The sequence below is a fragment of the Thalassophryne amazonica genome, chromosome 6, assembly GCF_902500255.1.
Source record: "Thalassophryne amazonica chromosome 6, fThaAma1.1, whole genome shotgun sequence".
Classification (NCBI taxonomy): Eukaryota; Metazoa; Chordata; class Actinopteri; order Batrachoidiformes; family Batrachoididae; genus Thalassophryne; species Thalassophryne amazonica.
In genome coordinates this window covers 6,611,509-6,626,833 of record NC_047108.1, presented here as the reverse complement: position 1 = coordinate 6,626,833, position 15,325 = coordinate 6,611,509, and the positions used below count along the sequence as shown (strand labels likewise).

At 41.5% G+C, this 15,325-nt stretch overlaps 2 protein-coding genes across 3 annotated transcripts in view; both read left to right on the top strand.

Annotated features, from left to right (window-relative positions):
* Positions 1–6,415, top strand: part of LOC117511799 (histone-lysine N-methyltransferase set-1-like) — a 36,825-nt gene extending 30,410 nt beyond the window's left edge. Inside the window, exon 7 of the mRNA XM_034171714.1 lies at positions 6,331–6,415. The gene's annotated coding sequence lies outside the window, so the exon portion shown is untranslated. The remainder of the gene's footprint in view (positions 1–6,330) is intronic.
* mybl2a (v-myb avian myeloblastosis viral oncogene homolog-like 2a) overlaps positions 1–15,325 on the top strand; it is a 143,890-nt gene that overhangs the window by 93,992 nt on the left and 34,573 nt on the right. For both annotated transcript variants that reach the window (XM_034171713.1, XM_034171712.1), the window contains 2 exons: positions 11,110–11,333; positions 11,780–12,482. In XM_034171713.1, the coding sequence (XP_034027604.1) occupies positions 11,110–11,333; positions 11,780–12,482 (927 nt within the window). The remainder of the gene's footprint in view (positions 1–11,109; positions 11,334–11,779; positions 12,483–15,325) is intronic.

Sequence of the window (15,325 nt, the reverse complement as noted above, 5' to 3'; positions counted from 1 at the left end):
AGGAGACCTCTGATGAACGAGGAGCCGGGGCCCACACCGCTTCCACCACCAACGGCCTGAAGAACACCGGAGCCGCCAAGTCCTGAATCCCCAGGTGGTCTCTGTCCTCCGTTGTCGGCCCTGGTACTGCTGGCAAAGAAGAAACAGAAGGAGGTGAGTGTGAGTCCTCACACCCAGCAACCTTAACACTCAAAGTCTCTGGGAGGGAAAACCTCCACCTCCAGATACGTCTCTCTCGTGCAGCTCCTGTTGGTCCCTCTTCTGGATCACCACAGGAATGCGGCTGCACACAGAACAAAGTTTAGACAATCGATAAGTCAGCAGAGAAATTACCTTTGTGGTAGATGATTTCTCGGCGAGGAGGTGGAGTTGTGATCCGCTTCTTGTAAGGAGGTTAATGAGAGACAGCTGGTGAGGTTGACAGGTGACAGCTGTCACTTCCAATAGCTCTGGCGCCCTCTCATGCTTGAAGCCCGCACTCCAAGCAGGGCGCCGACTGGTGGTGGTGGGCCAGCAGTACCTCCTCTTCAGCGGCCCACATAACAGCAATTAATCTACAGGTATTACTACAACCCCAATTCCAGTGAAGTTGGGACATTGTTCGAAATGCAAAGAAAAACAGAGTAAAATGATTTGAAAATCCTATATTCAATTGAATACAGCACAAAGACAAGATATTTAATGTTCAAACTGATTAACATTTTTGTTTTTGTGCAAATATTTGCTCATTTTGAAATGGATGCCTGCAACAAGTTTCAAAAAAGCTGGGACAGTGGTATGTTTACCACTGTGTTACATCACCTTTCCTTCTAACAACACTCAATAATAGTTTGGGAACTGAGGACACTAATTGAGAGTGTCATGATTGGGTATAAAAGGAGCATCCCCAAAAGGCTCAGCCGTTCACAAGCAAAGATGGGGCGAGGATCACCACTTTGTGAACAACTGCATGAAAAAAATAGTCCAACAGTTTAAGAACAATGTTTCTCAATGTTCAATTGCAAGGAATTTAGGGTTTCCATCATCTACAGTCCACAATATAATCAGAAGATTCAGAGAATCTGGAGAACTTTCTACACATAAGCAGCAAGGCCGAAAACGAACATTGAATGCCCGTGAGCTTCGATCCTTCAGGGGGCACTGCATTAAAAACTGACATGGTGTAAAGGATCTTACCGCATGAACTCAGGAAAACTTCAGAAAACCATTGTCAGTTAACACAGTTCTTTGCTACATCTACAAGTGCAAGTTAAAACTCTACCAAGCAAAGCGAAAGCCACACAGTGAGGAAAATAAGTATTTGAACACCCTGCGATTTTGCAAGTTCTCCCACTTAGAAATCATGGGGGGGTCTGAAATTTTTATGTTAGGTGCATGTCCACTGTGAGAGACATAATCTAAAAAAAATTCCGGAAATCACAATGTATGATTATTATTAGTATTATTTATTTATTTATTTATAATTTATTTGTATGTTACTGCTGCAAATAAGTATTTGACCCCCTACCAACCAACAAGAATTCTGGCTCACACAGACCTGTTAATTTTTCTTCAAGAAGCCCTCTTATTCTGCACTCTTTACCTGTATTAATTGCATCTGTTTGAACTTGTTACCTGTATAAAAGACACCTGTTCATACACTCAATCAGTCACACTCCAACCTGTCTACCATAGCAAGACCAAAGAGCTATCTAAGGACACCAGGGACAAAACTGTAGACCTGCTCAAGGCTGGGATGGACTACAGGACAACAGGTAAGCAGCTTGGTAGAAGACAACAACTGTTATGATTATTTATTAGAAAGTGGAAGAAACACAAGATGACTGTCAGTCTCCCTCGGTCTGGGATTCCATGCAAGATCTCACTTTGTGGGGTAAGGATGATTCTGAGAAAGCTCAGAACTACACAGGAGGACCTGGTCAATGACCTGAAGAGAGCTGGGACCACAGTCACAAAGATAACATGAGTAACACATGATGCTGTCAGGGCAGCAAGGTCCCCCTGCTCAAGCCAGCACATGTCCAGACCCGTTTGAAGTTCACCAGTGACCATCTGGATGATCCAGAGGAGGCATGGGAGAAGGTCATGTGGTCAGATGAGACCAGAATAGAGCTTTTTGGAATCAACTCACCATGTTTAGAGGATGAGAACAATCCCAAGAAAACCATCCTAACCATGAACCATTGGGGTGGAAATATCATACTCTGAGGGTGCTCTTCTGCAAAGGGGACAGGACGACTGCACCGTATTGAAGGGAGGATGGATGGTGTCATGCATTGCGAGATTTTGACATACAACCTCCTTCTCTCAGTAAGAGCATTGAAGGTGGGTCATATCTGGGTCTTCCAGCATGACAGTGACCCCAAACACACAGCCAGGACATCTAAGGAGGGGCTCCGGAAGAAGCATTTCAATTCCCGGAGTGGCCTGGCCAGTCTCCAGACCTGAACTCTATAGAAAATCTTTTCGTTTAGCTTTTCTGTATGTAAATCCCATTTCCTTTAGGCGGTTTCTTACAGTTTGGTCACAGACATTGACTCCAGTTTCCTCCCATTCGTTCCTCATTTGTTTTGTTGTGCATTTTTGATTTTTGAGACATATTGCTTTAAGTTTTCTGTCTTGACGCTTTGATGTCTTCCTTGGTCTACCAGTTTGTTTGCCTTTAACAACCTTCCCATGTTGTTTGTATTTGGTCCAGAGTTTAGACACAGCTGACTGTGAACAACCAACATCTTTTGCAACATTGTGTGATGATTTACCCTCTTTTAAGAGTTTGATAATCCTCTCCTTTGTTTCAATTGACATCTCTCGTGTTGGAGCCATGATTCATGTCAGTCCACTTAGTTCAACAGCTCTCTAAGGTGTGATCACTCCTTTTTAGATGCAGACTAACGAGCAGTTCTGATTTGATGCAGGTGTTAGTTTTGGGGATGAAAATTTACAGGGTGATTCCATAATTTATTCCTCCGAATTGAGTGAGTCCATATTTTTTTCCCTCTGCTTGGTCTAAAAAGTAACCGTTACTGACTGCCACAATCTTTTTTTCTTGATTTCTTATAGTGTTTCTTAAAGCCAGAAAGTTGCCATTTGAAATGACTTTAGTTTTGTGTCATGTCTGTGATCTGCTTTTTTTCTACAAAATTAAACAACTGAATGAACATCCTCTGAGGCCGGTGATTCCATAATTAGTGCCAGGGGTTGTATACATCAACAACATCCAGAAACGCCACTGCCTTCTCTGGGCCCGAGCTCATTTGAAATGGACAGACGCAAAGTGGAAAAGTGTGCTGTGGTCTGATGAGTCCACATTTCAAATTGTTTTTGGAAATTATGGATGTTGTGTCCTCTGGACAAAAGAGGACAAAGACCATCCAGATTGTTACCAGCGCAAAGCTCAAAAGCCAGCATCTGTGATGGTATGGGGTTGTGTTAGTGTCCATGGCATGGGCAACTTACACATCTGCGATGACACCATCAATGCTGAAAGGTATATCCAGGTTTTGGAGCAACTCATGCTGCCATCCAAGCAACATCTTTTTCAGGGACATCCCTGCTTATTTCAGCAAGACAATGCCAAGCCACATTCTGCATGTGTTACAACAGCGTGGCTTCGTAGTAAAAGGGTGCGAGTTCTAGTCTGGCCTGCCTGCAGTCCAGACCTGTCACCCATTGAAAATATGTGGCACATTTTGAAGCACAAAATACGTCAGCGGAGACTCGGACTGTTGAACAACTGAAGTCGTACATCAAGCAAGAATGGAAAAGAATTCCACCTACAAAGCTTCAACAATTGGTGTCCTCAGTTCCCAAATGCTTATTGAATGTTGTTAGAGTGAAAGGTGATGTAACACAGTGGTAAACATACCACTGTCCCAGCTTTTTTTAAACATGTTGCAGGCATCCATTTAAAAATGAGCAAATATTTGCACAAAACAATAAAGTTTATCAGTTTTTACATTAAATATCTTGTCTTTGTGGTGTATTTAATTTAATCTAGGTTGAAGAGGATTTGCAAATGAATGTATTCTGTTTTTCTTAACATTTTACACAACATCCCAACTTCATGACATCATCAGCACAGGGATCTCTGGCAGCAGGCAACAGCAACCAGCAACCTACTCAGACACAAGCCGGAGCCTGATCATCTCCGGCTGGGTTGCCTGGGCGAGGTTGTATGATATTGAGAGACCCGAAACACCCAATGACCCCAGGGTGCATCACTGAAGATGTGTCTGTGTTGCACCAAAAGAGTTTCTGAAAACCAAGCTAAGACAGTCCGTCATTCGAATTGAGGCAATGTGAATGTGGTTGGGCCGCAGCAGTGTCCCACACAGCTGCGAGCTTGGAGGGAGTGGCAAGGCCGAGGCAAGGAGGGTGGTAGGGGTTGGGGGAGGGGGGAGATGGGGCATGCGTCGTGTGCAGATGAGATGAGTTCGCATCAGTCAGATGAGTTTGTATCAGTTTCTGTCAGTGTGTGTATAATGTCTGGAGTTGCCTTGATAGCATCAGGCTGTCGGGGAGGGCAGAAGATAAGAGGGCAGCCCAATGATTGACCAAGGCCGTAGAAATTCTTCTGGAGGAAAACAGCAGGGCGTTTTGACCTTCGGAGGCTGATAAGCCTGCCATGTTTAGGGTTCAACAGAGAAACACATTTGCAGCTCCTCTGACCGACCAAATCCAATTTGAGTATTCCCTGGTCTCCTACATCTTCCTTTGCAAGGCGTATATTTGCTCCAATATGTTAACCATCTTACATCTGAGTTCAAGTCTGAGAATGTATCTCCTTGCCCAACTCATTAATCATGATGGACAGGTGAGGGGTCGTGGTTCTGGTAGCAGCCGTCGTACCAGTTCTCCAGTAGGACAAGCAGCACACAAGCAATAAGTACCAGCCCTTCCACAATAAAACCAAATATAAATACATCTTCGACGTCCTCCACAGAGAGTGGTACCAAGCATGCAACACGCTACTTCTCCCAGGTGTCGAGAACGTAACCCGCAGGGTAGATTCCATCTGGGCACGAAGTGTCACCCAGCCCTGATTTCCTTGTTGAAAAAATGGTGTCGGTAGTATTCACAGACGAGCTGATCATTTCCATGGTTAATCCGATATAGTTTGAAGAATTCACAGTCTGGTGAAGTAGGGACTTTGAAGTTTGGAGCAGAGATCGAGGATAGAGAAGGAGATGCGACCGCCCTCGCCAGAGTCCCAAGCTGAAGTGTTACCATGCGTTACAATTAATGGTACATGTTGCTGTAGAATTATCAGGAACCATTACTCACAGTCAAGAATAATGTTCTGCGTTGTTGCACGCTATTGCAATGTTGCGTTACAGTGCATCGTTACGTTCTGCCATGTTGTGAATGAGGCGAATTGTATCCACACACACCCCCATATTCATCCCGCTGTCATTTGCTGAACAATTCAGATCACTCCAGTTTACTCCTCAAAAGCCACAGCAGAATAACTTTGTGACTACATGCTTAGTTAGGCTTAGTTAGAATGGAGGAGGAAACTGAGAGAGCCAGATATGTGTCTACCTCATTTTCCCAAACATCAGGCGCAACAGCAGCAGCAGGTGGAACACCTGCAGGAGCGTGCTAATGAGCTTTGGAACGAGACTTTTAGCTGACTCTGGGTCACTCCTTCGGAATGTTGCAGCAATGAAACTGAATGCAGTGCAGCAGGGTTTAATTGTGCGCACGTCCGAGAAGAACGCTGTCATGCTCTATTAAGGATCACCACTAATCAAGATGGATCAATACGCTCATTTGCGACCTCCACGACATGAGGCAAAATGAGGGTGGTGCGTGACATTTGTGTGAGATTTTTTGACAGCCAAAAACATGCTCCACGAAAATCACGAATATCACGCACTATTACGAAGCCTATTCAGATGCGTTGTCACATTAAGAATGTCAGGAATATGCCAAGAAAGACGCAAATATGACATTTGTAACGCGTCTTGCCTATGTGTAAATGCACCATTACATGGAAACACCCACCATGCTTATAGGTTTCAGATGTGGCTGCATTTTATCTGGCAAAAAAATGCAACAGTGGACACTTACCTCGTTTTAGATGTCTCCTTGCTCCAACATACCTGAATTAAATGAAATTATCAGGCTTCTGCAGAGTTTAATAATGCACTATTTCAACCCAGGTGTGTTAGGGCAGGGAGACATCTAAAACTTTGAGGAAGGCAGATCTTGAGGACCGAACTTAGGCCCATGTGTGTTAAAAATTATCTCAAGACACATAGTGGAAAAAAATGCGAATGATGTTGACAGTCTAAAAAGGAAAATGTTCTAATCCTGTGATTTTTGCAGAGGCCAATCGAAGGAAGAATTTGAAAAGGCCATGGAATGACAGTGAAGTGAATGCGGTCATGAAACATTTCAAAACCCATATCTTGCAACAATGAAAGAATGTGAGCAGTGCAAGGTTGCTGAAGACCCAGTTCTTCAAGACAGAACTTTACAAAACATAAGAGATTTTGTCAGGAACCGTGGTTTGAAGGCTAAAAAAAAAATTGCTGAAATGTTCATTGGTCAAGATGGTAGATTCACTGATCTACCATCTTGTTTGGGCTAAAATTTTTAATAGTGAATGTGTTGATGACCCACAAAAATGGCTGAATCAACTTAATCTTTCTGTTTTCTCTTATTAAGCTTATGTAATACATCCAGTGTTCAAGAGATGACATTAACTTTTAGTAACATTGTGCTTTCATTTGTTCCAGTCAAGAGAACATCTTATTTACTTTTAGGAACATTGTGCTTTAATTTGTTATAGTCGGACATTTTATTTATTTTTAGGAACATTGCACTTTAGTTTGTTATAGTCAAGAGAACATTTTACTTACTTTTAGGAACATTGTGCTTTAATTTGTTATAGTCGGACATTTTATTTTCTTTTAGCGACATTGCACTTTAATTTGCTGTAGTTGAACATTTTATTTATTGTTAGGGACATTGCACTTTAATTTGTTGTAGTTGAACATTTTATTTACTTTTAGTGACATTGCACTTCAGTTTGTTAGTTATGAGGATGTTTTATTTACTATTAGGAAAATTGTTCCGTACGTTATAGTTGAGAGATTTTTACTTTTGGTAACATGGCACTTTAATTATACTTGAACATTTATTTATTTATTTAATTTTAGCAAAATGGCTCTTTAGTTAGTCGAGAACTTTTTATTTACTTTCAACAACACTGCACTTTAATTTTTGGAGAGAGAACATTTTATTTACCTTAAGGCAGATTTTCTTTGAATATGTTAAGGTCAAGAGATTTTATTTTATTGTTGGCCATGTTTATGTTCAAGAAATTACTTTGTGTCACAATGCTTGTGAACAAAATAAAAGTTTTTTGTTCTAAAATAATGATTTTGATCTTAATTCTAAGGTCTCCTTGATGCTGATGCAGCAGAACTTCATAGTTTGCAAGTAATTTTGTCACAGGTATGAGGACCCAATAGCACAACACTGATGCAATGAACTGGTCTTTCTATGTTTATTAAAACAAATAGGGAGTGAGGAAGGGCAATGGTCGGGGGCAGCAAAGACTGCGTGTGAAGAGATCCACAGGCTTGGGCAGACGAGCGAGGGTCAGAAGCAGAACAGGCAGCACTAGAAAATCCAGATCCTTTAGTCACACAAACAGTACAAAATCCTATAACTAGGCAGGGTGTCAAGAGGGCAAGCAAGGCTTGGTAGTCCAAACAAACTTCTGTGGAAACACGGATGAACTCGCAACAAGAAAAAGTACTGACATGCAATCATACACTGAGGAACGGAAGCTGAGGAGCCTGAAATGAAAGATGGCGTGAGACTTGAAAAATAAAATGGGAAACAGACGGGACAGAAATATGAGTCTGTAACAAATTTAGTCGGCATGGTCCACATTCTTGATAGAGTGCATACATCTGAGCCTATTTTAATGTGTATGTATATAATATAATCATAATTAAGATTTAGCTAGACATGGGTATGGATTATGCCCTTATAAACTTAGACTGTCCTTATAATCAAGCTGCATTAGGTGTGTGTGTGTGTGTGTGTGTGTGTGTCCGTCCGTCCGTCCTTATAAACTCAGACTGTCCTGTTATAAACCTAGATTGTCCTCACAATTAAGGTTTGGTTAGCCATATGTGTGTGTATGGTTAACTCCTTGTTAAACCTAGTTTGTCCTCATAATTAAGGTTTATGTCAACCCTTATGTGTGTGTATGGTTAATGTCCACATAATCCCAGGATGTCCTATTAATTCATAATTGAGGTGTGTGTGCGTGTATGGTTCATGTCCTTATAAACTCAGACTGTCCTCACAATCAAGTTGAAGATAGGTGTGTGTATGGTTTATGTCCTTATAAACCTAGATTGTCCTCAGTTAAGGTTTGGTTAGCTGTATGTGTATAGTTGACTCCCTGATAAACCTAGTTTGTCCTCATAATTAATGTTTATGTCGACCCTTTGTGCGTCTGTGTGTATGGTTGATGTCCACATAATCCCAGGATGTCCTATTAATTCATAATTGAGGCTTGTGTGTGTGTGTATGGTTTATGTCCTTATAAACCTAGTTTGTCCTCATAATTAAGGTTTATGTCAACCCGTGTGTGTATGGTTGATGTCCACATAATCCTGGGATGTCCTGTTAATCCATAATTGAATCAAGAAACACCTACTCCCGCCCCCGTCCTTATAACACTGTGTGGTGTCAGGTCTTAATATCTCTGGACTCTTTCACTATTTTTAGTAGTGGGAATTTTAGCCCACATTTTTAGGAGCTGTTTGATACCTCTCACTCATGTCTAACACAACAGGAAGGGTGTGTCCCCATAATGCAGGATCATACTGGTTTGTGAAAAAAGTCCTCATATACCACCCGTACCTGTGTGTGTGTGTGTGTGTGTGTATATATATATATATATATATATATATATATATATATATATATATATATATATATATATATATATATAATTTTTTTTTTCTTCCCATTCATTCAATCATTTTTTTTTATGGTAAAGGGTGGGTGTTTATAAGCTGTTGCTTCTGCCTACACCCTTTCAGCCACACAGATACGCTGTTAAAAGCATTATGAGATACAGTGAGGAAAATAAGTATTTGAACACCCTGTGGTTTTGCGAGTTCTCCCACTTAGAAATCATGGAGGGGTCTGAAATTTTCATCTTAGTTGCATGTCCACTGTGAGAGACATAATCAAAAAAGAGAAATCCAGAAATCACAATGTATGATTTTTTTTTAATAATTTATTTGTATGTTACTGCTGCAAATAAGTACAGTAGCCTTTGTTTCCTGTAGTTTCTCACCAGGTTTGCACACACTGCAGCAGGGATTTTGGTCCACTCTTCCATACAGATCTTCTCTAGATCTTTCAGGTTTGGAGTTTCAGCTCCCTCCAAAGAGTTTCTATTGAGTTCAGGTCTGGAGACTGGCCAGGCCACTCCAGGACCTTGAAATGCTTCTTACGGAGCCCCTCCTTAGTTGCCCTGGCTGTGTGTTTGGGGTCACTGTCATGCTGGAAGACCCAGCCATGACCCATCTTCAATGCTCTTACTGAGGGAAGGAGGTTGTTTGCCAAAATGTCACAATACATGACCCCATCCATCCTCCCTTCAATACGGTGCAGTCGTCCTGTACCCTTTTCAGAAGAGCACCCCCAGAGTATGATGTTTCCACCCCCATGCTTCACGGTTGGGATGGTTTTCTTGGGGTTGTTCTTATCCTCTAAACATGGTAAATGGAGTTGATCCCACAAAGCTCTATTCTGGTCTTATCTGACCACATGACCTTCTCCCATGTCTCCTCTGGATCATCCAGATGGTCACTGGTGAACTTCAAATGGGCCTGGACATGTACTGGCTTGAGCAGGGGGACGTTGCTGCCCTGCAGGATTTTAAACCATGACAGCATCATGTGTTACTCATGTAATCTTTGTGACTGTACTCCCAGCTCTCTTCAGGTCATTGACCAGGTCCTCCTGTATAGTTCTGAGCTTTCTCAGAATCATCCTTACCCCACAAAGTGAGATCTTGCATGGAATCCCAGACCGAGGGAGATTGACAGTCATCTTGTGTTTCTTCCAGTTTCTAATAAATAATCATAACAGTTGTTGTTGTCTTCTACCAAGCTGCTTGTCTGTTGTCCTGTAGTCCATCCCAGCCTTGTGCAGGTCTACAGTTTTGTCCCTGGTGTCCTTAGACAGCTCTTTGGTCTTGGCTATGGTGGACAGGTTGGAGTGTGATTGATTGAGTGTGTGAACAGGTGTCTTTTATACAGGTAACAAGTTCAAACAGGTGCAATTAATACAGGTAAAGAGTGCAGAATAAGAGGGCTTCTTAAAGAAAAATAACAGGTATGTGTGAGCCAGAATTCTTGCTGGTTGGCATGTGGTGAAATACTTATTTGCAGCAATAACATACAAATAAATTATTAAAAAATCATACATTGTAATTTCTGGATTTTTCTTTTTTGATTATGTCTCTCACCGAGGACATGCACCTAAGATGAAAATTTCAGACGCCTCCATGATTTTTAAGTGGGAGAACACGCAAAACCTCAGGGTGTTCAAATACTTATTTTCCTCACTGTATATTGCATTATATCACAATCAGAGGTGTCTCAGTCGCTCTCATTTATCTTTTATAGATTTACCTACACCACCAAAATTAGATGGAGGTTCAATTTTATACCTGTTTGTCTGTCGTCTAGTTATCAGTCAGAAACCAAGTGCCAAAAAGCAGTGACTAATTGTGCATAGCAGAGATAATCAATGATCTGAAAAAGAATTCAGAAACTGAAAAAGTTGGGGGGAAAAAACAATAACTTGACAACAAAAAAACTTTAATTCAAGTGCATAAACTAAATACATCCTCCTGACATTTGGTCACATCTGATTTAGCTTATGAAAAGCCACTTCTAACAGGACTTTGACCTTGAAAAAAATTTTCCAAGGTAAAGGTCATTTGTGGAATTGGAAACTAGTGTTTGTAGAGGTTTGCCCTCTGTGAGCGCGGTGCTCAGGTTTTTGTATCCTCACTTTCAGGAAAAATGAGTGACCTTGACATTCTGCCCTTTGCTGCAGATCCAGCCCAGCAAAGAGGAGGAGTTAGTGGAGTGTCAGCAGAAAATGGCAGCTCCACCCCCACAGATCGTGCCATCACGTAAAGACCTTTGCTCCCACAGTCCCTCCTTGCCCCCGAGTTCAAGTTCCAGTCCCAGCTCCAGCTCTGGTGCTGCACCAGTTGACCAGAAAAAGTTTGCTGATGCAGCCCTGAGGATGATCGCTGAAGACATGCTACCTCTCAGGTGACCTCTCTCTTCATGCCTGATGCTAATTTTTTTTGCACATCTCATATAGGTCACACTGTGCGCTTAGATTGTACTTAAACCCCCCCCACACACACACACACACACACACACTCTCACATTTACTCATTGCACTTTCTGACTCATGGCGAATGTCTTGTCACTTTTTATCACCACGATCACTGTTTAAATTTTTATTTATAACGGTTACAGTTGCTGTTGTCACCATCGTCATAACAGTTGTTTTTTTTTAAAGCTTATGTTTTGTTACCTTTATTTGTTGCACACTGTATGCTTTTCTCTTGTATTCACCAGTGTTGGTGTTGCATTTGTTTTGTAGCACAGCTTTTTGTGTTTGAAATTGGGTGTCATTGCATTGTGCGTATAAATTAAGCAGCAGCAAAGGCCAACTGTTTCCAATGCATCTTCTGCTTTGTTCCACACAGTTTTGTGGAAGGCACCGGGTTCAGATCGTTTGTGACGACCATCAGCCCTCATTACACCAAGCTGTCCCACCGTGCCTTGGGCCTGCAGCTCTATGACGATGTAGAGAGAACCCTCAAACCCCAGCTCATCAGGGAGCTAAAAGCATGCCTTGTGAAAGGTGTAGATGCAGACAAGTCCATTCATGTCACTTTTGACCTTTGGGCAGGTAGAGGAGTCCAGCCATTGGACGAGCCTATTGTTGTTGTGCAGCTCCATTTTATCAATGAAAACTGGCAGATCCGCCGTCCTGTTGTGGCATTCCGTCACCTCAGCCACAAGAATCTCAGTGCCGCTGTAGACAAGGAGCTGGAAGCTGTGTTGCTAAGCCTGGGCGTCTTTCCTCGCAGCATTGGCTATGTCATCACCAACCAGGCCAAAGAGGCTTTGGCTGCAAACAACTTGTTCTGCGACTACAAGACCATGTGCACAGCTTACAAGGGAGAACCTGATGGAGATGAAATCGCAGCATTTTTGTCAGATCTGATGTCTGAAACGGAGTTGCCCTTTTCAGAGCTGCAGATTGGGACCAGGACCATCTGTATGGCAAAAACCCTTCAGCTGGTCATCCAAGAGGCACTGAAGAACTCTCGGGTTGTGGAGAACCTGCTGTCACAGGTCCACAAGGTAGTGGCTTTCTTCAGGAGCAATGCCTACTGGAGTGAGGTAGGAAATCTTAAAACGTAATTTTTTTTTAAAGGTGTGTTATCAAATCAATTTTATTTATATAGTGCCAAATCACAACAAACAGTTGCCCCAAGGCGCTTTATATTGTAAGGCAAAGCCATACAATAATCACGGAAAAACCCCAACGGTCAAAAAGACCCCCTGTGAGCAAGCACTTTGCGACAGTGGGAAGGAAAAACTCCCTTTTAACAGGAAGAAACCTCCAGCAGAACCAGGCTCAGGGAGGGGCAGTCTTCTGCTGGGACTGGTTGGGGCTGAGGGAGAGAACCAGGAAAAAGACATGCTGTGGAAGAGAGCAGAGATCAATCACTAATGATTAAATGCAGAGTGGTGCATACAGAGCAAAAAGAGCCTAATCTTAAAAGTAGAGAGGGTGTCTGTCTCCGTGATCCGAATTGGGAGCTGGTTCCAGAGGAGAGGAGCCTGAAAGCTGAAGGCTCTGCCTCCCATTCTACTCTTACAAACCCTAGGAACTACAAGTAAGCCTGCAGTCTGAGAGCGAAGCGCTCTATTGGGGTGATATGGTACTATGAGGTCCCTAAGATAAGATGGGACCTGATTATTCAAAACCTTATAAGTAAGAAGAAGAATTTTAAATTCTATTCTAGAATTAACAGGAAGCCAATGAAGAGAGGCCAATATGGATGAGATATGCTCTCTCCTTCTAGTCCCTGTCAGTACTCTAGCTGCAGCATTTTGAATTAACTGAAGGCTTTTCAGGGAACTTTTAGGACAACGTGATAATAATGAATTACAATAGTCCAGCCTAGAGGAAATAAATGCATGAATTAGTTTTTCAGCATCACTCTGAGACAAGACCTTTCTAATTTTAGAGATATTGCGCAGATGCAAAAAAGCAGTCCTACATAATTGTTTAATATGCGCATTGAATGACATATCCTGATCAAAAATGACTCCAAGATTTCTCACAGTATTACTAGAGGTCAGGGTAATGCCATCCAGAGTAAAGATCTGGTTAGACACCATGTTTCTAAGATTTGTGGGGCCAAGTACAATAACTTCAGTTTTATCTGAGTTTAAAAGCAGGAAATTAGAGGTCATCCATGTCTTTATGTCTGTAAGACAATCCTGCAGTTTAGCTAATTGGTGTGTGTCCTCTGGCTTCATGGATAGATAAAGCTGGGTATCATCTGCGTAACAATAAAAATTTAAGCAATGCTGTCTAATAATACTGCCTAAGGGAAGTATGTATAAAGTGAATAAAATTGGTCCTAGCACAGAACCTTGTGGAACTCCATAATTAACTTTAGTCTGTGAAGAAGATTCCCCATTTACATGAACAAATTGTAATCTATTAGATAAATATGATTCAAACCAGCGCAGTGCCTTTAATACCTATGGCATGCTCTAATCTCTGTAATAAAAGGTCTAACAGAACAAGCACAGAGATGAGTCCACTGTCTGAGGCCATAAGAAGATCATTTGTAACCTTCACTAATGCTGTTTCTGTACCATGATGAATTCTAAAACCTGACTGAAACTCTTCAAATAGACCATTCCTCTGCAGATGATCAGTTAGCTGTTTTACAACTACCCTTTCAAGAATTTGTGAGAGAAAAGGAAGGTTGGAGATTGGCCTATAATTAGCTAAGATAGCTGGGTCAAGTGATGGCTTTTTAAGTAATGGTTTAATTACTGCCACCTTAAAAGCCTGTGGTACATAGCCAACTAATAAAGATAGATTGATCATATTTAAGATTGAAGCATTAATTAATGGTAGGGCTTCCTTGAGCAGCCTGGTAGGAATGGGGTCTAATAGACATGTTGATGGTTTGGAAGAAGTAACTAATGAAAATAACTCAGACAGAACAATCGGAGAGAAAGAGTCTAACCAAATACCGGTATCACTGAAAGCAGCCAAAGATAACGATATGTTTTTGGGATGGTTATGAGTAATTTTTTCTCTAATAGGTAAAATTTTATTAGCAAAGAAAGTCATGAAGTCATTACTAGTTAAAGTTAAAGGAATACTTGGTTCAATAGAGCTCTGACTCTTTGTCAGCCTGGCTACAGTGCTGAAAAGAAACCTGGGGTTCTTATTTTCTTCAATTAGTGATGAGTAGTAAGTTGTCCTAGCTTTACGGAGGGCTTTTTTTTATAGAGCAACAGACTCTTTTTCCAGGCTAAGTGAAGATCTTCTAAATTAGTGAGACGCCATTTCCTCTCCAACTTACGGGTTATCTGCTTTAAGCTGCGAGTTTGTGAGTTAAACCACGGAGTCAGGCACTTCTGATTTAAGGCTCTCTTTTTCAGAGGAGCTACAGCATCCAAAGTTGTGCTCAATGAGGATGTAAAACTATTGACGAGATAAACTATCTCACTCACAGAGTTTAGGTAGCTACTCTGCCCTGTGTTGGTATATGGCATTGGAGAACATAAAGAAGGAATCATATCCTTAAACCTAGTTACAGCGCTTTCTGAAAGACTTCTACTGTAATGAAACTTATTCCCCACTGCTGGGTAGTCCATCAGAGTAAATGTAAATGTTAAGAAATGATCAGACAGAAAGGGGTTTTCAGGGAATACTGTTAAGTCTTCAATTTCCATACCATAAGTCAGAACAAGATCTAAGGTATGATTAAAGTGGTGGGTGGACTCATTTACATTTTGAGCAAAGCCAATCGAGTCTAACAATAGATTAAATGCAGTGTTGAGGCTGTCATTCTCAGCATCTATGTGGATGTTAAAATCGCCCACTATCAATCAATCAATCAATTTTTTTATATAGCGCCAAATCACAACAAACAGTTGCCCCAAGGCGCTTTATATTGCAAGGCAAGGCCATACAATAATTATGTAAA